The following is a 22,119-nucleotide window of genomic DNA, read 5'->3' on the forward strand; positions in this document are numbered from 1 at the left end:
TGCAGCTAGTGCAGAATGATGCAGCATGATCGCTGACAGGAGTGAAACCTTGTCAATGTATTATACACTTCCAAAAGATCTACAATGGCTGCCAATTTGTCACCAGCCCACATTCTATTCAATATGTTGCTATTATCCACTTAGGGCCACTGTTTTGAAGGATCACCTTACCCTATACGGACACCCCCTCTATGCCCACTCAATTACTTCAGTCTGTAGAAAAGGCCCTTTTATAAGTGCCATATGCTGTTCATTCTGCACTTGCGAGGAATCGATATTTTAGTATGGCATTGCCTGTGCTTTGGAGCTGCCTGTCTATCAATATCAAAAAGGTCTCTTTGTTTTACTATTTTTGATGCCTGCAAAAACCATTTTTGTTTAGATAAGCCTCCCCAGACATGTAAATTTAATAGGTGGAAGTGCTCTTCAACTCTGTTTGGTCCCCTCCCCCCTTATATTTTGGTAATTTTATTATGTCTACTTTTAAGTCCATTGGTTTCATCAGTATTTTCTTACTCATATTTCATTCTATTGAATGTACACCCCTTAGAAGTTTTCATTTTTATTCTTTTTATTAAGTGGTATATAAACCTTGTTAAATAAATAAAATAAGATCCAGAGAGGGTTTCCTAAGGAGTGGATACATGTGTGCTTTTACCTGACTGGAATGTGTCCTTTATCCTCTTTGCTTACCTGCATGGAGGACAGAGAAGGGTGTGAGCGCCTGCCAAAACTAGCCCATTGCGCAAAGTCAGAATTGGCACTCATTGCTCTGTTCAGTTTTATATCTTGCTCCACCTGCCGCTGGCTTGTGGTGGCCCCTGGAAAGTTGTGCAGAATTGAATGTGGCCTTCGGGTTGAAAAAGATCCCTCACTCCTGATATAGAGGAACTGTACCAAAACTGGCATCAAGGTCAGGGTGAATAGAAGTGACTTTATTCCAAAATGCCTGGCAAATTAGTCTCAGCCGAGTCCCTGTGTAGGATGTTGTTTTAATATCCACTGAAGACATTTTTAGTTTAAATAGGCATTCCCTCAAGTGTGTTCCAGCCATTGTATGGAATATTAATTGTACATCTGTAGAAATAGTGAGTTGTGTTTTTTTTTAAGAGTTTGCAAATATCATTTTATCTTGTTGTGCATCACTTTGATGGCCTCAGCCTGTAAATCGGTTTATAAATGTGTAAAACAAATAAATAAAGTAATAAACATGCAGAAAAGGTCTGTTGAGAGTAATTTGATGTAGTGATGCTGGAGGAGTAAACATGTGTTACTGCCTTCAGTGTGGTATTAATGTGCTTTTGCTTGGGTTCAGAGATATCCACTTCAACACTTGCACTATCTATGTTTTAGTTGTCTCTTTGCTTGTTTCATGGCCCCTAACTCCCTGGTAATCCAGAAAGCCAGCCAAACTCTACAATGTGGGAGATGATGCTTGCGAGTGATAGGCTTGTACCAGTTCAAGGATTTCTGATTGCATAACTAGATTTCCCTTGCTCTCCTTTCTCACACCTGCCCCCTAAATATGTCCTGGGAGTTCTCCAATTCTCCAGAGCAGATTTTGGGAGGGTGTGGGAGTTGGATACAATCCATTGTGAATACTTCCTCACTTGATATTAGATGGAATAAAATTAATATGAAGTAAGATAGAAGGATGCAGCTGCCAAAACGTGGAAAGTTATGTAGGTTGCTGTGGGAAAACAATTGCAGGTGGGCTAAGTTGGGCTAGATCAACTCCTCCCAGTTCACCCTCCCAGGTTTTAGTTATGCATGCCAGGTTGACCCCTTCTTCCACCTTTAAATGGTTTGTGACATAGATGTTATTATAAGGGGAAGAACCACGACACTTGCCCTGTCTTGCTCATTTTGGCCACACATTCCCTCTACCATTGTGATGTTTTCTGTTGGGCCGTAGCAAAGTCCCAAAGTATGGCCATAGCTAACTGGGGAAAGTACATTATCAAGTTGGCTTTTGTGATATAAAATAGGAGGGATGTGTCCCTTCCACAGTAATTTTAAACATGAAGGCAAAAAGTGCTTGTATGTGTTGAAAGTAGCAATACCCATTTGAAAACATTTTGTGTATGTGAATCACAAAGTTAGTCACTTGAGTCCAGTAATAAAATCTAACCTGCAGATCATCACTTCTTCATGCTCAACGTATATTTTAAAAAAAGTGCTATATCAGCACCTTCCTTGCTCTTCTCAAGCATTGACATGGCAAGCAAGGTTAGGAAGAATTGTGAGGTGTGTCATATCAGGCAAAGCATAAATGGTATGACAAATGTCACCCATTAGTGACACTTACTCCTAATTAGTGCTAGTGAGAGACCAAAGAAGTGCTTTCTCCAGTTTGGATATTATGGGTCATCTTTGGGGATGATATATGATGCAGGGATTTGCACCAATGTAGAGAGATCATATATACCGTGTCTAGAGACAGCTCTGGTCGCCCTAACAGATGATCTCCGCAGGCAGCTGGACCGAGGCGAGTCGGGGCTGCTGGTTCTTCTAGACCTGGCAGCAGCCTTCGACGTGGTCAATCACAAACTCCTGGACCACCGCCTTGCCGACGTGGGGATCCAGGGCACAGTCCTTCAATGGCTGTGCTCGTTTCTCTCTGGTTGGGGACAGAGGGTGGCGCTTGGGGGGGAATTGTCATCGCGCCACTCCTTGGTGTGTGGAGTACCCCAAGGTGTGATACTCTCCCCGGTGCTTTTTAACATCTTTATGCGCCCCCTCACCCAACTTGTCTGGAGTTTTGGGCTGGGCTGCCATCAGTATGCTGATGACACCCAACTCTATCTGTTGATGGGTGGCCATCCTGACTTGGCCCCAGACACACTGATCAGATGCTTGGAAGCTGTGGCTGGATGGTTACGCTGGATGGTTACGTGGGAGCCGGTTGAAGTTAAATCCTTCGAAGACAGAGGTCCTCTGGCTGGGACGGGACGATATGGGATTGAGGTGGGAACTCCCATCTCTTGCAGGGGTGCAATTAGTGCCAGCACCGTCCGTTAAGAGTTTGGGTGTAATTTTCGATACCTCCCTCTCCATGGAGGCACAGATTGCAGCTATAACAAAGGCGGCATTTTTTCATCTCTGCCAAGCTAAGCAGTTGGCTCCTTACCTCTCTCGCCCTGACCTAGCCACTGTGATCCACGCGACGGTCACCTCCAGACTGAATTATTGTAACTCGCTCTACGTGGGGCTGCCCTTGAGACTGACCCAGAAACTCCAGCGGGTGCAGAATGCCGCGGCGAGACTCCTTACGGGTTCTCGCTGTGGGATCACATTCACGCAGTGCTATACCAGCTGCACTGGCTCCCAGTGGAATGCAGGATCAGGTTTAAGGTGCTGGTTTTAACCTTCAAAGCCCTATACGACCTAGGACCCTCGTACCTACGGGACCGCCTCTCCTGGTATGCCCCACAGAGGAACTTACGGTCTTCAAATAAAAACATCTTGAAGGTCCCAGGCCACAGAGAGGTTAGGCTGGCCTCAACTAGAGCCAGGGCTTTTTCGGCTGCGGCTCCAACCTGGTGGAACGCTTTGTCACAAGAGACGAGGGCCCTGCAGGACTTGGCATCTTTCCGCAGGGCTTGCAAGACAGAGCTGTTCCACTAGGCCTTTGGTCAGGGCGCAGCCTGACTCCCTCCTTTGGCAGTCTTTACAGAACTTTCGTTTATGGTTGCCATCAATTTTGATTTTAATTAATTTTTATAATGTTTTTATAATGTTGCACTATTTTAGTGTTGTTAGCCGCCCTGAGCCCGGCTTCGGCTGGGGAGGGCGGGATATAAATAAAAATTATTATTATTATTATTATTATTATTATTATTATTATTATTATTAAATTTATTTATTATTATTATTATTTTATTAGAGGGATGATCAAGTAGTGACCGGCTCGTTAATAGCCACTAAAATAGATATAGAAAGATATGTTCACCTAATGTGGCAACCACTTTGTAAAAATTCAGCTATCAACTTTGACAGTAGGGGTTTTGGAAATCTGACCCTTGTTTGTCTGAGTGAGAATTTGAGTGCCCTTGAAAATTTGGCATCATTTGATACTGAGCAATGAAAAACCCTCCCTGAGTTGATTATTCATTACCATGGTTTCTAGGCAAATAAAAAAAAAAGTTAGAACTTAATCAGAGCTTTCAAAGACCTTGATGAAAACAGGAGTGTGCTGGTCCCCAAACGTTAAAAGTTTAATTACATTTTACTTGTTCCCCGCCCATACCCATGTCAGTCCAAAGGAACTTTAATGAGGGAGCTTATAAATCAGACTTGTTTCCAGGATTGTCTGTCTACCTTGTGAAGGTGACATGGTGCTTCGAATGATGAATACTGTCATATTTTGATTAAAAAGTCAGAAGTCCTTTAAGGGGGTCAGCATGGTGAATTGAATAATGCATCCTTAACAGTTTTCATGCTAAAATTATTTACCGTAGAAAATGGATGTTTCATGAGACATGGATTCTGATGTTCCGTCACATTATACAGTAAACAGAACAAACATTACTCTTTTTTTTTCTTTTTTTTTGTAAAGAAGCGGCTATAAAAGCTGAAGACCGTGGCTGCTGTAAGGCACTGGTTATCTCATTTAAACAGATATTTAATGTGGGTGCCAGTGGTGTGATCATCAGCTGCTTCCATTTTGTGAATAAATTGCTTAGAAGGAGTCTTTTGCCTACCAGATGTGACCTAGATTTAGATTTCCAAAGGCAAAAAAGGTCTATTGTGTAAAAACAAAACAGTTGCTGGTAAAATGCATGGTAAATGAGCTTATCTCACATTTCCAGGTGTTTAAGCTAATATGTTAAAGAATTACTGCTTCATTTATGAAAAATAATTGCAGAAAATGTTTCCGCAAATCAAATTTGGATAGGGGATTATGATAGTTATTGTGTTTGTTAGCAAGTTTTTAAATAGCAAGGCCAACAGGGAGGGTAACACAGATAATAAAAATATAGAAAATTGGTGTGTGAGAACAGGATACAGTGTGGGTATAGCATCAGAATTTGGTTTAGGGTTATGAACAATTGGATTTGTCTCAGCGCATATGAATATATTATAAGAAATCAATGATTTGGTGTCTGCCAGCTTTGATGACGATTAAGATGATGTCAAATATTACGAGAAAAAACCATGCGATGTCTTAATTATTTTCTCCTCTCTTTTAAAAATGTGTTTTTGTAGGTGCAGCAACTAGGAAACCAGACCCTGAACCAGAGAATCAAACAGACCACACCGTTAAAATTGCTGGAGTAATCGCAGGAATCTTGCTGTTCGTTATTATATTTCTTGGGGTTGTGTTGGTTATGAAGAAAAGGTGAGTAGTTAATAAATCTTTCTATGTCTGCATATTTGTGTTGAAGCATCTCCTGCAGCAGTTCTCAGTAAAACAGATGCAAAGTTTCTGGCTACTTTTATGGACAGTTTGAAAAGATATGCTGCTTATTCTCCCTAAAGCCTTGCTAGTGTTGAATGAATTGTGATATCTGACTCTTTCCTCCTGCAGCAGCATTCTTAGTAAATTAATGTTAGCGCCTTTTTATTAAAGCACCCTGCAGTTGGGGATTCTTGCACTGTATACTGTACAATCAGCCCAAATGGCATAAGGATAATGTTTATGTGTAGCCCCACTCAATCTAAGAGCTAAGGCGAAAATTAGAGAGAGAGAGAGAGAGAGAGAGAGAGAGAGAGAGAGAGAGAATATATATGTCCAACAGACACTGTTTGGAACCAATATATAGCATTGTATCCAAAGAACTGTGAAAAGAAGGTAAATTGGAAAAGGGCTGAAGGGTTTGTGCCAGACCATAATAGTAGTTGTCATGCTTCTGCTTTTGCAAGGTGCTGTGTAAACAGTTACACAAGCCGAACAATATTTTTGGAGTTAGTTTGGCTTTTCTGACACAGTGTTTTAGTGAAAAGAATAGCCCTGCACCAAAAGACAACTCCGCCCATGATCAAAATGACACTTCTGGATCCAAGCCGGACAGAATTGTAAGAGTGGAATTTTGAAGAGTGCAGTTTGAAGTATTTGCCCACAATTTGCTGTGTATATTTTCCTCAGTGAAAACAAGTGAAATGATTACAGTGGTACCTCAGGTTAAGTACTTAATTCGTTCTGGAGGTCCGTTCTTAACCTGAAACTGTTCATAACCTGAAGCACCACTTTAGCTAATGGGGCCTCCCGCTGCCGCTGCACCGCTGGAGCATGATTTCTGTTCTCATCCTGAAGCAAAGTTCTTAACCCGAGGTACTATTTCTGGGTTAGCGGAGTCTGTAACCTGAAGCATATGTAACCTGAAGCATATGTAACCCGAGGTACCACTGTATATTGTTATAATGCTGAAGTTAACCTAGGGTAGGTTCAGCCGCTGCATTTAAGTGAGTGAAAGGCAGATGGCCCTGTTCTGAGCAAACATTACAAGCTTGTGGAAGTTTTGATTGTACTCAAAAATTACAATGTCCTGCAAAATCTACCTGACATCAAGGTAATACATTTGGGAGTGGAAGCGAGGGAATAGTTTTCGCCGTGGGACTAGAAAGAGCACATTGCAAACTACAGTAGAAGATTAGGCCAATATTATTCATTCTTTACTTTGAATTTGCTTAGGTTCATTTGTCAATGAAGCTCTGAGTTGATAGAATATGATTGGTATGAAAAATATCTGAATGTTTGTACTTAGAATGCTTGATCCTTTGCAGTTGTAGGCTTCTTGTGTGCAGTGCACACCACTGCAATTTCTCCAGGCCTCAAGTTCCTTAAATGAGCTCAGATATACTTGCGAAAGACCTTACAGAGTTCCAGGTATGAAACGATCTATCAATAGAGCTAGGTTTGAAAAACACAAGTACATTTAAGTCACCTGCATATTAAAATGGTTCCTATGGCATGACTGTGAACCAGATGGAATTCAGTGTCATAAGGTAACAGAGGAAACTTGTGAAGAAAGCAGCTAGAAGAGCAAAAGAACCTCTGTGAAAAGCAGATGCAAAATCTGAGTTTGTTTATTATTATTATTATTATTATTATTATTATTATTATTATTATTATTATTATCTTTCTGAAGATTACAGGGTGGTTCGCAACATAAAAATACAAAACGAGAACACAAAATACATAATAAAACAAAAACAAACCCACAAACACATTTAAGAGGCCATAGAATGTTAATCAACCAAAGGTCTGGTGATAGACAACATTTCCACCCAGCACCTAAAGATATGTAATGAAGGCACCAGGCAACCCTCCCTCGTTTAGTGTCGGAAAGAAATATACAGTACTGCATTCATAAAAAGATGTAGAAATTATTTTTGGCATGTTGTAGCCTTAAAATCTATATAAAGAAATAAATGTATCAACGATGAACTAGCATTATGGATTGAACTGGGCCAAATTTTATTATTCTAAAGGAAAGTTGTGTTTAAGATTCTTCATTTTCCACAGGCAGCACATGGGGCCTTTTTATGCACTATTAGCTGTCACTGACTGACTGGACACCAACAAATGGTGAGAGGTACCAGCTGGGGATTCCCCAGGGGATGAAGACTCAGAGCTCAGGGATTGCTGGTGGGATGATAATGAGTGGTAAGAGGGAGAAGAAGGTATTGGATGTTGAAGAGGTAACAGTGTTTAGTGAGCAGGGAGAGTCTGTAGCAGAAAGAAGTCCAGAAACAGAAGCAGGAGACAAAGGGAGGTCAAGAGGCAGAGATGAGTCAGGCTGTTGAAGAAGCTAGGGGGTTTCCCCCTCCTGCTGTGTCAAGCTCCCCTCCCCCCTGGTCTCCCAGGACCTGAGGAGGTTTGAACAGGGAGGAGTAGAGGGTATAGTGATGTAGGAAGGAACCAGGGGAGGAATAGATTTAGGCACTGTGGGAAGGTGGGGACCTCCAACCTCCATAATTGCCTCATAGGGGCAAGGCCTACCATGGAGAGTTGCTGTGCTCATTAGGCTGGCACTTTTGAATATGAAGCTTAAAACGAGATATAATTTTCTTTCATATTTGAAGCACTGGAATAACATCTTTTGTATATTTAATCATGTACAGTGGTACCTCTGGTTATGAACTTAATTTGTTCCGGATGTCCATTCTTAACCTGAGGTACCACTTTAGCTAATTGGGCCTCCCGCTGCCACCACACCACCGATGCGCAATTTCTGTTCTTAACCCGAGGTACCACTTCCAGGTTAGCGGAGTCTGTAACCAAAAGTGTTCGTAACCCAAGGTGTTTGTAACCCGAGGTACCACTGTATACTTCTTATTAGAACATCTGGAGCAGGCCACCATGAACTGCTTTGTTTTTATTAGCCCTTCTGTAAAGAAGCCATGCTTAGCAGATCATTTACAACATTGGACATTTAATTTTTTTTTTCTTTTCAAAATTTCAAATGAGAACCACAAAAGTACAACTCTTTCCTTGCCATTTTGCTTTCTAGAGCATGCGCTTAAAATAGTTAAGCAGTGTAACTGAGCGTGCCAAGTAGAGATTTCGGCTCATTTATTTCTTTTTTTAAAAAAATAAATCTCATGCTGCAACGCAATAAGGTTTTGAAAGTTGGACGTTTCAAAACCAGTTTGTGATAGTTCATAATTCCTCTTGGGACTACAGAATATCCTAGGCCCCCAAAGAGCAATGTGAATTGTGACCTAAATATGACCAGATTAAATACAAATAAGGGTCAACACCTATATGATACCAGCATCTTCGCTAAGTACAGTGGTACTTCGGGTTACGTAACCCTCTGGATATGTAATCTTCGGGTTGTGAATGTGGCAAACTCAGAAGTGTATACTTCCGGGTTTCGCCATGCACATGTGCAGAAGCGATCTGTGCGTAGCACGCATACGCAGAAGGGCGCCTCCAGTTACGGATTTTTCAGGATACGGCCAGGCCTCCGGAACGGATCCTGTCCGTAACCGGAGGTACCACTGTAATTTGGTATTTTTGTCAGCCTTGCTGTTGTGAATCTTTCATTAACCACATGCAAAACAGTATTTTTCAGTCTGTTATACTGTAGAATTGTTCAGCAGTAATTGTAAAGGATTATCAGATATAAAACCTCATGATTTTATTATAAAGATTCAGTACAGTAGACCCACAGCTTATGCACGGTTAACTTGTGCGCATTTAGCTTTACGTGCTGGACAAAATAATAATAAATAAATAAAAGGAGGCAGAAAAGGGACAAGCGCGCAGAGAAAAAGATTTCGGCAGTCTCACCCACTGGCAGAGCATAAGCTAATGGCAACTGGGACACACCCCTGAGGGGGGCAGGGCCTGTCGCGATCGAGTGCTTCAGGTGCTGCAGCCTCTCTCCACTCCTGGGTCAGGCTTGACCCAGGAGTGGAGCTGTGGCTGGTGGCGCCCGGCTGCCGTTTTGTCTCTGTAGCTCCCTCGCACTCATGAGTCAGTCTCCAGTGAGGGATTCCTGTTGTAGAGGCGCCTGGTTGTGCCCCCTCAAAACAAAAACACCGGGCCATGGTCCCCCAGCCCCGCTCCCCAAGCTATGCCATCTGCCATTGCACCCAATGTGTTTTGTCTATATGTGATTTTGGCTTTATGCCCCATCCCTGGAATGTGACATCAGTGTAACTACTGTATAAAAATATCTGGAGCCGTTTCCTCTTCATTTTTCTTCCGTAACATCAAAGAGTGATGGGATCCATTTGTTGAAATTAAAGCACCTGATTTCAACTATTTTTTTTTAAATATGCAATCATTTATCTCAATAAATTCTTAGCAGAATTTTGCATCCAGACAATATTGCCCTGATTAATTATATTTATTGTTGTTTCTGAAATTGCTGTACAAAATTTAGAAGCACGGTTGCATTTATACCAATTATGTTATAATGCTATCATTACAACTTATGTTAAAAAATAGGGATTGTTTTGTCATGGGACTCAAAATGAGGAAATGTTACAATATTTATTCACCAGAACAACCATACCCTCTTGTTCTATCCTTGTAGGTAGGCAGAATTATTTCCATAGGACTTACTCCTTGTTCAGGTTTTGCTGGGTTTTGCTGCAAGAACACCTATAACAGCAGCTTTCCTACCAAAACAGCACATTGCATTCTCCTTTTAAACAGAATTAGAACAGGTGTACATTGAGCAAATATACCACAGGTGATTAAATATTAAGCACTTCACTTCTTTAAACAATACGGTTAGCATCAGAAAAATAAGAATAGAAAACTAGCAAACATTTCTACAGGCAAAGAAGATGAGAGAGAAAACTTGATGAAAGCCTCATTTTCAAAGGGATGCCTGAAGCATGTAGCTAGAGGCAAGTTAACATTAGCTGTAGTCCTTTGTAAGACCTATTTATGGAAAGGGATGTAGGGCTCTTTTGTTTTTGTTTTTACCATAACAAGCAAGCAAACAAAAACTATGCTGCAGAAATTACCATACTTACAGTACTTATTTGTATTTTTGTACCTTGCCGCTATTTGACCCTTAATTTAGCAAGTTTTCCTAATTATTTTGCTGCTTTATAAAATGCTGTTTCTCCTTTTTTTGCACTACTGTATAAAAGAGGTCATCAGTAGAGCAGAAATACAGAGACGGTTGTACTGCTTTATAGCATATGACTATGTTTTCTTGGCTCAGAATATAGACATTAGTTGGATAGGCTGTTTGGTCCATAATGTAAAGAATCTCTTCACTTTGTTCGGGGGGTGGGGAGGACAGAACTGTGGCAAATTAATGGGTGCAGAAGCACCAATTTGTATATATATGTACGGTACTTCGCTTCCCCTTTACTCTCCTAGTCAGTGGTCAGGGGTGATGGGAGTTGTGGTCTCTAACAACATCTAGGAACGCAAGGTTGATAAAGGCTGCTCTAGACCAAGGATAGCCAACCCGGTGCCCTCCAGATATTATTGGACTTCAATTCCCATCAGCCTCAGCCAACACAGCCAATAATAATATATGATGGTAGGTATAATCCAACACCACCTGGAGGCTACCATGTAGGTTACCCCTACTTCAGACAGAACTGCACTAGGTTTTTAGCAGGCCCAACATCCTTGGAAAACTCCAGGGCTCCGTGAATGCTCTTAGGCCTTGGCCTGCTCACCTCTTAGCCTTGCCTAGAGCAGTAGTGGAGGGTTGCAAGCCTTTTGTCAGTATTTTCCCCCACAGTGCCATGGAGCCAACCTTTGTCATAGCACTGTAAGCAACTAAAATGGTGGGCAGCTTGTCGTTATTGCCAGAGGCCACGGAGCTGTTGTCACCACCATTAGTAACCCTACCAATAAGGGCAACATTGTCAGAGAGGTCGCACCCATGGACACTTGGCCAGGCAGCCAAGCTCTGTTTTTTAGTCATTGTATGGGACTAATTTGATTTTCCTAAAGCAAGAATAAAACTGTAATTGTAAAGTAAGCATATTCATATAAGGCAAGAATGTTTTGGAAAAACATTGGGGGGGGGGAGTTGAAAGACTTTGTTTGTTTTTCATTAAACATACATTTGCATGCAAAACTTATATTTTTATATTGCATTCCCAACTAGATTGTGGGGGTAAACAGCCACGGTGCCATGCTCCTAAGGTTTATTGGCATATCTGAGCAAGTGGAGCTGTGCATAGTGTTGCAGCATAGTTGACTTACAAAGAAAGAAAATTTAAGAAGGGTACTCAGTATCAAATAACCCACAGTACGCTGGCAAAACAAAAAAACTTTTGAAATTTTACTGTTTCTAATTTCCTTAGTGATGTTTTAGAGGTGGCATGCTGTCCTTCCTAAAGGAAATATTATGATGTGAAACGAAAGCATGGTTAATGAATTAACATGTGTGTGTCTGTGTTATGTATTATATATGTGTAGGAGACATTTCCTTGTTAGTCATGGCTATTAGATGTGTGGTAAAGTGTGTTTAAAAAAATCTCAGTGAGGAATTGCTGAAGCTCTTGTAAAGATTGGATATGTCACCTGTCTGTTCCAAATGTGCTGCATGATATTTCTGAGATGCATTCTTGCTACCTTTTCATTTGTTTCTCCAATTCTAGTCTCATCTTGATTTTTTCATACATTAATATTTGGCTTTTCTTTCCTTCCATTTCATCTTTTCCTCCACTGCCTAAATCCTTCCACCATCATGGCAGAAGAAGCTATCACTCCTACACTTATTACCTGTAAGTAACTTACTTGTGCATCATCAGAGACATGCTTTCTGCCATGTTGTTCCTCTGTGCATGAATAGTGAATACTAATGATTCAAACCTCCTTTGTGAAACTTGAAACACTTTTCTGCCTCGCTTGAAACCAAACATCTTCATGTCATTGTATTCAAATCCACGTTTCCTTTAGGTTTCCTTTGCCACGTACTGTGTGTTAAAAGTGTTGTAATTTTTTTTCCTCATCAAAAATATTAGGAAAATACAAGCACCATTATTAGGATTTCAGAAAACAAAACCAAGTTTAGGGTACCTTTAAATAAAATACTTGGATCCAGATCTTATGCATGTTTACTTAGAAATAAGCCCAACTGAGTTCAAAGGGCTTATTCCCAAGTAAGTGGGCATAGAGTTGTTGTTTTTAATTTTTTGTCCTTGTTGAAAATCTAGTGATGTATGTACATGTGCAGCCATTTACCATACATCCATTGCTGTATACATTTTAATCCCATTCATAAATAAAATGCTGCTTAAATGTTGCATATTCTGTAACACATAGTTGTGCTGTGTTGATCCCAGAGAATGAGACGTACATAGTAGGTAAGAGGGTATTTTCTATTTGAAATCAAAAGGGCGTGTTCACAAGGTTATGATTACTTGTTCGCTGTTATTTTTCAAGAGGACCAAATTTTAAATAGTGCAGGAGTGTTTGTACGGCATTGTCTGTCGGGATGACCTGCCTGTTCATTTCTTTCTGAAGAAAATCTATAGGCAAGTACATAGTGCATGAACCATAACTGTATAGTAAGCATTTATGGTAGTTAATTTGTAGATAATCCTCCTTGGGAGGAGGGTTGTTGCCTTTATGGAGCACATAGAAGAATACCAGTGAAATCTGACAAACCACTTTTGGAAATGGAGTGATGATCTCGATGGACCTTTAGCAGAGCTCTCCTGGCATTCTCACAATGGCATAGCCCTGCACAAGGTTTCCTACTCCTGCTCCTGTACAACAAGAGTGAAATGTATGAATCAAGCATGGAGGAGGCATGAGATATTAATAAATAATTGCAACAATTTACCTTAAAATACACAACTTCCTTTTAAAACATTTTTAAAATCTTGAATTTATGAAAGCGTGAACATCTGTGTGGTTGTACACCTTTCGACCCCCATCTTATCTGAAATCCATGCCTGGATGAAGCATTCCCAGCCTAAGAGTTGATGATGATGATGATGATGATGATGATGATGATTATTGCTCAGGGCAGTTCACATACTAAAAGATTAATTGGTGAAAGACCTATAGTAATAACCAGTGTTATTTTTCTAGAAAAAGAGGTGCCAGAACTCGAACACCTCCTTTGTTAGAACGGCAATGGTGCCCACTTGAGAGGTGCCTGAACTGAGTTCCAGGGAGTACCAGGTGAAAAAAAGCCCTGGTAATAACTAATGACATTTGAGTTCTGTGCATGGTTTAGTGTGGGCATTGGGGAGAACTGGGATCTTTAACAGCTGTCTAGGAAGCAGAAATTAAACAGGTTGAACCTTTTCAAATATGAAAATACAAATAGTGTGTGCAGATTTTATGCCAATTTGAGTCCTCTTTTGTGAACGCAACAGAGGGCCCAGTCCACTGAAATTGCTGTTGGCACCCCTGGGGACAATTCCAGTATGTGAAATAAATGACCCAGTAAAGTTAATTTCTGGAATGTAGGGGGTTGGACTAGATGACCCTTGGGATCCCTTCCAACTCTACGATTCTATGAAATGAAAATCAGCCTCAATTGCAGGCTTTTACGCTCTTGGCCCAAATCTCTTTGAATAATAGAACAAAGATAGTTGCACTCCTGTGGCGCAGAAACAGTTGGGATGTTAAGAAATTATTTGTATATAGCACATTCCCAGAGAAAAATAAAGGGTGCAGTAGAAAAGCTTGTGGGGAAGGATTTTATATTCTGCTAAGCTTTTAAATGGCTATAAAAAAGAGCTAGCAGACTGCTCCTTGAATGTGGGGCATGAAAGGAAGTATTGGATTACCTTGGGCACTGACAGCATGTGGGGGAAAGACAGAAAACGTCTCGTGGAGCCTTCGGTGGCGGGTGTCATTCTATTTTATTCCATGATTCCTGAACATCTGAAGTATCATTGTGACTGTGCCCAGCTCATGACTGTTTGCACACTCTTCGTGTACAGAAATGTTGCTTAAGGCTAAGTTACACTGCATGGCGAAGCCACAACTTGGTAGGTAATTTATGTTGCTTAGGGACTGTAGTTTCATAACAAATTAAGCTGTTAGTTTTCAGGGTTATTTAATGAAATATTGAACCAAGTGCCAAGGGCAGAACCATGAGGAATGAGGTGAACGTACACAAATCAGTGCACAGTTTTGTTTTGTTTTAAAAAGGCGAAAGGTGGAGAAAAGTAACTCAAATGTATTTTTATTCCTGTGTTTTAGTTTTTGCTAGCTCAGAAAAGTTAAAACAAAATGCTTCTGTCTCTGGAGTGAAATGTGTTCATTTAGCCTGCTAGCATTAGCATTCCTGTGTAATTATATTTTTATTTGAACTCTGAAACTCTTATCCTTTGAATACCTTTTAAACCCTACAGAATATGCTCTGGCTGAAATGCCTTCATTGACCCTATTGGTGGGTGTTATGACTAGATTAATGATAATCTGCCCCAAGGTACCATCTGTCAGCCCTCTTTTGTATTTCCACTAGGTAAATTGTCTCAGCCTGCCCATTCTTTCCCCCTCTCCAACTCTTCAAAGAATTTCTTTCCTGCTGTAATGCCACAGGAGAGAAGACAGCCCTATCTCATGATTAAGCAACATCTGGTTGGGGTAGCTTGTGTACAAAAGATACCAAACTTTCCCTGGGTGATTGCCACTGAGTAGTGAGGGGAAATGTAGGTTAAGGAGTAGACATGGCCATTTCTTCACTTTGGTTTATTGTTTTGTTTTTCAACATCATGATTGCAATAATATATTGTCAAGGTGGGATGAACAACTGTTAGCTACTAAGGAGTCAAAGAGACATGGGAGGGATGAAATCTCAACTACTTTATTATTTTAAAATTCACTAACACATACATACATATTCCTGGGTTTGAAGGTAACAGCATTGACCCATTTAAAAACAAACAAGCTGGACCAGATCTGTGTTATATAGATGGTGTCCCAAATTGTTCCACAGGTAATAGTGCTGAACTATACAGTGTGGAGCTGCTGTTTCATTCTTTGGAGGAAGATTTCGTCTCTGAAAAAATGTGCATTGTATCTATGACATGACAGCACTTAAGAAGGAGATGAAAAGGGAGGGCAGGGCATGATTTTTAATGATAGGGCTGACTAGAACAAAGTCGTTCCGTGTGGCCTCCACCCACTAAATATGCTCTGGAGAGTTGAGGGGACACCCAGTACAAGTTTAGGGGGTACATGAGAAGGGGGATAACTCCCCTTGTGTGAGCAGAACTCCCCAAGCACATATCCCACTTAGCACTACGTTGAATTCCACACATTATATCATTACTAGGCAATGATTAACATTGCATAATGAAATAGTGAGGATTGTCAGTCTATTGAAATTAAAATTTGCTGCCCAAAATTAGGCGACATTGCAAACACGTTTTATCCTATGAGTCTCTTCCCTCGGCTTATGAGTCTAACCCAGGAAGTCTGGAAGCTAGGGATGTAAGTGGACAGGCTAAGAAGACAAGACTAGATAGGACTTAGGGAACATGTGGCTACTGAGAAGTGCCCACAACTTATATTAGTTAATTAGGTTGTGCCAGGATTTTTTGGGGTAGGGGGATGTTTCATTTACCTTTTTTGCTGCTGTATGTCCTGATTACCTCAAAATTAGGGGGGCGATATTCCTCCCCTTCACCTCTGCTCGGTGGGCAAACACTTTTGCCTATGTTTGCATCTGCTTCTGAAATTGCTTTTGCAGGGATTTAAAGAACCACCATGCTCTCCCCTTTTGAGTCCTGTATTTCATAGGCATTTATACAGCTTGTGTTTGGCAATTGATGTTACACCTTAACAGTCTACTGAAATAATGTTTTCACAGTGTTTGAATCTAGGTGTATATGGAAGACTGGTAATGTGCCTATGGATTTCTTTTTTTATTTTATTATTGCATGTTAACTTGGAGCTTTGCCTTCTCTGTTTCTCTCTCACTAAAAGCCATTAAACACAGATACTTGCTGAATGTGCCTACTGCATGAAAGCTTTAATTAAATCTACAAGCTGAGCCTTAAAAAGAACAAGAATCAAATTAATTGTAACCAGGGCTGTGCATTTGTTTCAGTGACAGGCCTTTGCGCTTTGGAGAAAGTGCAATCTGTGTACCCTTATCTGAATTAGTAATTTCAATATCACTTTTCATTAGCATGGTAGGTCATTGCCGTGTGTCTTCTGTCTAACACTGTTTGCCTCACAAATAGAGTCTGTTCCAACCACTTTGCCATAGGATTCCATAGCTGTAAACCCATGAAGTGGAATAAACTCTTTTTCAGCTTTCTGCACCATTGGTTTTTGTGAGTTCTTCTCCAGACTGAGCTTCCTAATTAGGCGACAGCATAATTAAGGCAAATGCAGGATATGCAAATATGGCAACTGGATTTATAGCAGATTAGGGTTATTATGCTGGGCTAGAGATAAATTAATTTATAAGCATCATTATTATTGACTTTTCAATGACCTAAAGGCAAAAATCTATATAATGTAAGATTAGATTGTAGGCTTAAAAATATAGTCAAAAGAAAGCAAGTATTGAACCAGGCCTGCTTCCACAGGTCTTTTAAAAATGAAAGCACCTGTAGACATTATCATGCAAGTATTCAGCAATTGTTTAAATCAGTGTCAGGTGCTATTTATCTGCTGCTTCTCTATCTGTTCCTCTGCGTAACATAAATCAAGATGCACATTCTGAAATCACACTTTCAAGGGAAAGGCCATTTTAAATTTGATAAGGTGCCTAGACTGCAGGGAAACTCATTTATTTAATAACAATGTGCATGTTAAAGTCTGCTCCAAGTTTGGAGGCATGCCCTAAGGATAGGAGGTCCTATCCTGCACAGGTAAATATAAAATTGCTTTCTCTTCTCCCACAAATTGCCACCACAGAGAGTCTGATCAGGCCCCTGGCCTGGAGGATTGAGGACTTTAACGAACAGGACCATTTTTACCATGTGAAATGTAGGCTCTATTTTGATTGCACAGGAGCAATGGGTTTAAAAAAACCTACATCCCATAGTCCCAATCCATATCAAAGGTCAACATAGGCAGGGTTTTGTTTTGTTGAGGGTCGGGGGAGGAAGGGAGTGAGCCCTCCACTCAAGGGTAGAACAATGCAGTTAAGGGCATCTGGTATTTAGTCCTTAGGGTCCCAAATATTTGTATTTTACTATTTTTCACTGGTTATTTATTGCTTATTTGTTATAATGTGTCCTTCTGTTTGGATATACTTCATGCCAGGTTGCAATAGATTTTCTTCATCTGAAATAATAAACAAATTCAATTAGATTGAACCATAACTTTGATTTCCTTCAACTGAAGGGGCAGAATTTTCACATTTACCAGAGCTGGTGTATCATAGTGGTTAGAGTGTTAGACCAGAACTTGGGACACCAGGGTTCAAACCGCCACTCAATCATTAAACTCTTTTCTAGGCTTTGGGCCAGTCACTATCTCTTAGATTGACCCACCTCACAAAGTGGTTGTGAGGATGAAATAAGGGGGGGAGCACGTATACCACCTTGAGCTCCTTGAATGAACATACATCAAATAAATAAAATACCTGTTTTGCTTATTATCTGTAGCCAATATATTTTAAAGAATGCATAGCAAACAACACAGTAAAAGGGAAATGAAGGGAAGCTATTAAGTATCCAGTTTTGTGGTGGCCACCCTGAAATACTACAGTATGCCTATTTTCTAGGTTTGAATATGTGGGCTGCAGTGATAAATAAGCTTACTAGGCAGTAATCCACCCCCGGCCAGAAGACAGTAAGCCTTAAATAAACATGAATAGTATCGCACTGTTTGTGACTCATTGAAATACATTTTAGTTATCTGCCATAATAATAACATAGTAGTTGCCTATCTAGCTTTACTGGATATTCATTTTAGTGTGGGATTAATGTAAAATTGGAAATGTCATTTAATGTAATTGGTTACATTAGTGGAAGCATTATTTACGGAAGGTTTTGTTATTGTTAGGGTCATGCCATCAGGCAATCAAGCAAATGAGATCAAACTAGTGAACCTTAGGAAAATAAATTAACCTCAACAATAAATAAAAGGTTAGTATCCACTGCAAGCACTCCCAAACTAGCTAATCTTGATTAATTGTATATTTCACTTTAGGCTATAGATCCTCTTTAAAATGCTATTCAGATTATTAATGCATGATGCCATTATATTAATGTAGACTAAAAGTAATGCTTCTTATTTTTGCTTATTAAAGAAAAGTAGTTATCTAATTGGCTTATCAGCATCAAATTAGCTTCCTATTTATATTTATTTATTCTCACCCTTTCTCCAAGGAGTTCAGGGTTCTATGCACAAAAGTAACCAATTTTATCTTTATAATAACCTTGGGTGGGCATTTGGCCATAGAACTCCTCAATCCATAGCTTTGTTAAGAAGTTTATATGTTATTTGGTGTATTTTGTACTTTCTGTGAGTTGCCACGTTTCTAGCATACTTGAAGGTTAGAATCCAATGTCTGTTTCTTATACTATCATTCATTGCAATGTATGCTCCTACTTTTCCATTTTAAGAGTGCAACTACTGTGACCTCAGAAGCCAGTATCCACACATAGCAGGTGCTGTGTTTTGTGTTCCAGGGCACAGCATGATATAACTATAAAAGTAAAGCACATTACTTGTCATGGTGGTTGAAGTAACATTTTTACAGCATGACGGCCTGTCAGCTTCTTGTTGTATCTAATTAACTAGAAATGCCTGTATAATTTTAGCAGCACGGTCTTCTCTCTCTCTCTCTCTCTCTCTCTCTCTCTCTCTCTCTCTCTCCCCACCCCTCCACTTTCCATTCTGGGACCACCGTGCAGGTGGCAACTACAAGAATTTTCAATTCTTTATTTCCCTTTGAGTGTTGGGGGGTTTTGTGTGTGTGTGTGTTTTTTTAAGCATGGCAGCTTTTCATCTTGTAAACTAAAAATAAATGATTTGCCAGGATCAGATTGAAATTAAGGGTTGATTCATAAATGTTAAAAAAAAAGTAATTATGTACATTTTCATTAATTATTGCATGGGTACTTTTGCATGCAAGAACAAACTGCTGAGTACTTCAGTTTTTTATGCATATATGAAGGCATCTGATTGAACAAAGCTGAGATATTTTCTTACTAGATGATAGACATAGGATGTAACTAACATTTTGATTAACTTGTGGGACGGGGAGAGAGAGAGAGAGAATGAACACCGTTAAAGCTAAAGTATTTACAAAACTTCATTGTAGCAGCCATGTTCCTGTGAAACCGAACTGGTTTATACAGTCTGTTCATCATTTGATGGCTGAAATATAATGTGAATATATGCATGTGGGAATGGACCATTACAGAATTTCATATTACTCTTCAGTTTAGACATTCAGCTGCCAATCATCATTAGGTTCACTGAATTAAATCTAGAGTTACGCTTCCATGTGAGTAAAGACTCCTTCCATTTATGGAAGAGACTGAGATATAGTGATTTTAAACTCCTGTTTGTCCGGGGAATAAGAAACTGTCAACAGGAAAGCAAGAAAAACAAACAAAATGGAATAAATTAGATGCCATTTTCACACCCCAGTGTAACGCCTCACTTAGCACTCTGTCTATTAAATAAGAGGCACAGCACGGACTAGGATGCTTTCAATCTGTTGAGTAATAACTGATCATGGCAAAAACTGCTGGACAAAAGCCTAGAAATAAACTAACTACTTTATGAATAGGAAATTCTTGGCTTGTCTGTGGTAGCAATTATTTATTTGTTGTGACTGTAGCAAGAGAATGATTTATAGCCTACTTAGGCTCTAAATATCACACACAGGAAGAAACATAACTACTGGCTAAAAGGTCCAACACATTCTGTCCACTTAGTTAAAATGCAGCACTGTTTGGATGACATTTTTGTGATAATGTGAAGGGGGAAATCTGTTTAGAATAACCGCAGTTATGTTCTGCTGATTGTTGTTGTTGTTTTAAATGGTATCAGGCTGGCTTGAATTGTTCTTTACTCACTAGCAGCATTTTGAGCAATCAGAATATCCCTTTAACTTTAAAGAATTTGTTTAAAATACTGATTTATATGGGGGAGGGACAATCATCTCCATCCAGATTTTCAACCAGATCCATGTACTGTTAATTTCACTAATGCTGAAACATGAAATGGTGTTCCCACACTATCCACTGAGCCCCTACCCAACTCCTTCAAGGTAATTAAAAGGAAATGTACAGTTTTCCTTCTGTCACAACAAAACATATTTATGGTGAGCTCATTACATTGATGCAGTCACCAGATTCCCTTCACTCAACATTTTATGCTTAATATCGGAAAGGAAGTTATATTATTTTTACATGTTTGAAAATCTGTTTGTAACCACATTCTTGTTTGAACTTATGTTAAACAACACCAGCTATGATGATCATAATAGTACACTAAGAAAGGTTTGCTGTGTTGGAAAAATTGAACTTGGATTTTGAACTCTGTAAAGGTGTTCATTGCTGGTGCAAACTGTGTGATAGCGTTGCACATAGGTATTACAGAGAGAGCTTTTCTTCTTTCACAAGTGTATGTTAAGGATTTGCAGAAGGCATGCAGCAGTTTTGTGAAAGCCCATCACTGTGGCAGATATGAATAGCCTAGCAAATACCTGTTTTAATCCACTGCACATGTCTGGAGAAAGCAGTTGGGTTGTGCCGCACAGGGGAGAGTGTAGTGGTGTTCAAGAAGAGAACATGCTAGATACCAAAAGAAGTAAACAGACCAAAATTTGTATGGGATACAACTTCAAAAAAGCAAGCCAGGTCCTATTTCTGATAGTCCATGCATTATCAACACTATTGGTCCAACCTAGACTGCTGGAACATGCTTAGAAGAAGAGGTGCCAGCTTCTGAAGGAGAAGGGGGGTACAACATCATGTGGTGCATGACGTCAGGACATCAGAGGAGCTGGGGATGGAGCCTAGCACAGCAGCAGCATGGCTTCAATGGCCACAGCTCCTCCTCCTGCCACTGCCACCAACCAGGGGCTGTTTTGCCACTTCTTCCTCTCCACGGCAGGAGGAGGAAGAGAAGGAGCTGGTAACTGAAGCCCCACTACACTTGGTTCTGTGCTTAGCCCCTCCTCTGATGCTTTTGGACACTGGGGGGCCTGCCTCCCCCCCAAAAAAATTGGGTGTGGGAAATGTTTGGCTCCCGCTTGGAAGGTGAGAGCTGACTACAGTGGTACCTTGGGTTAAGAACTTAATTCGTTCTGGAGGTTTGTTCTTAACCTGAAGCATCACATTAGTTAATGGGGCCTCCTGCTGCCGCCGCGCCGCTGGAGCACGATTTCTGTTCTCATCCTGAAGCAAAGTTCTTAACCCGAGGTAATATTTCTGGGTTAGCGGAGTCTGTAACCTGAAGCGTATGTAACCTGAAGTGTATGTAACCCGAGGTACCACTGTATAGCTGTCAAGAGCTAACACTGTTCCCACGACTCTTCTCACCAATTGTTCATGCCAATACACTGTAGAAAATATCATAGAAGCTGATATTTTGATCAAATGCAGGCTATTTCTTTAGGTAAATACCATAAAAATGCCTAATGGTGAAAGGACTGAACAGAAATTTAGAGTTCCTAACTCAGCAAAATGGACAGTGGGTGGAATCCAATTTCCTTTTGCTCCAATGGAAGAGAAAGGAAGGTGATATTTGCCAATTCCCCCTCCTCCCTGCAACCCCCTGTGTCCCAAAAGGTT

At 40.2% G+C, this 22,119-nt stretch overlaps 1 protein-coding gene across 28 annotated transcripts in view; it reads left to right on the forward strand.

Annotated features, from left to right (window-relative positions):
- PTPRM (protein tyrosine phosphatase receptor type M) overlaps nucleotides 1–22,119 on the forward strand; it is a 395,597-nt gene that overhangs the window by 267,347 nt on the left and 106,131 nt on the right. For 15 of the 28 annotated variants that reach the window (XM_083518498.1, XM_083518477.1, XM_083518488.1 and 12 more), the window contains 2 exons: nucleotides 5,209–5,341; nucleotides 12,133–12,162. In XM_083518498.1, coding sequence (XP_083374624.1) covers nucleotides 5,209–5,341; nucleotides 12,133–12,162 — 163 coding nt within the window. The remainder of the gene's footprint in view (nucleotides 1–5,208; nucleotides 5,342–12,132; nucleotides 12,163–22,119) is intronic. The other 13 variants (XM_083518504.1, XM_083518500.1, XM_083518502.1 and 10 more) reach the window with 1 other exon arrangement.

This window comes from Podarcis liolepis (genome assembly GCF_965112155.1).
Source record: "Podarcis liolepis genome assembly, chromosome: 8".
NCBI classification, from domain to species: Eukaryota; Metazoa; Chordata; class Lepidosauria; order Squamata; family Lacertidae; genus Podarcis; species Podarcis liolepis.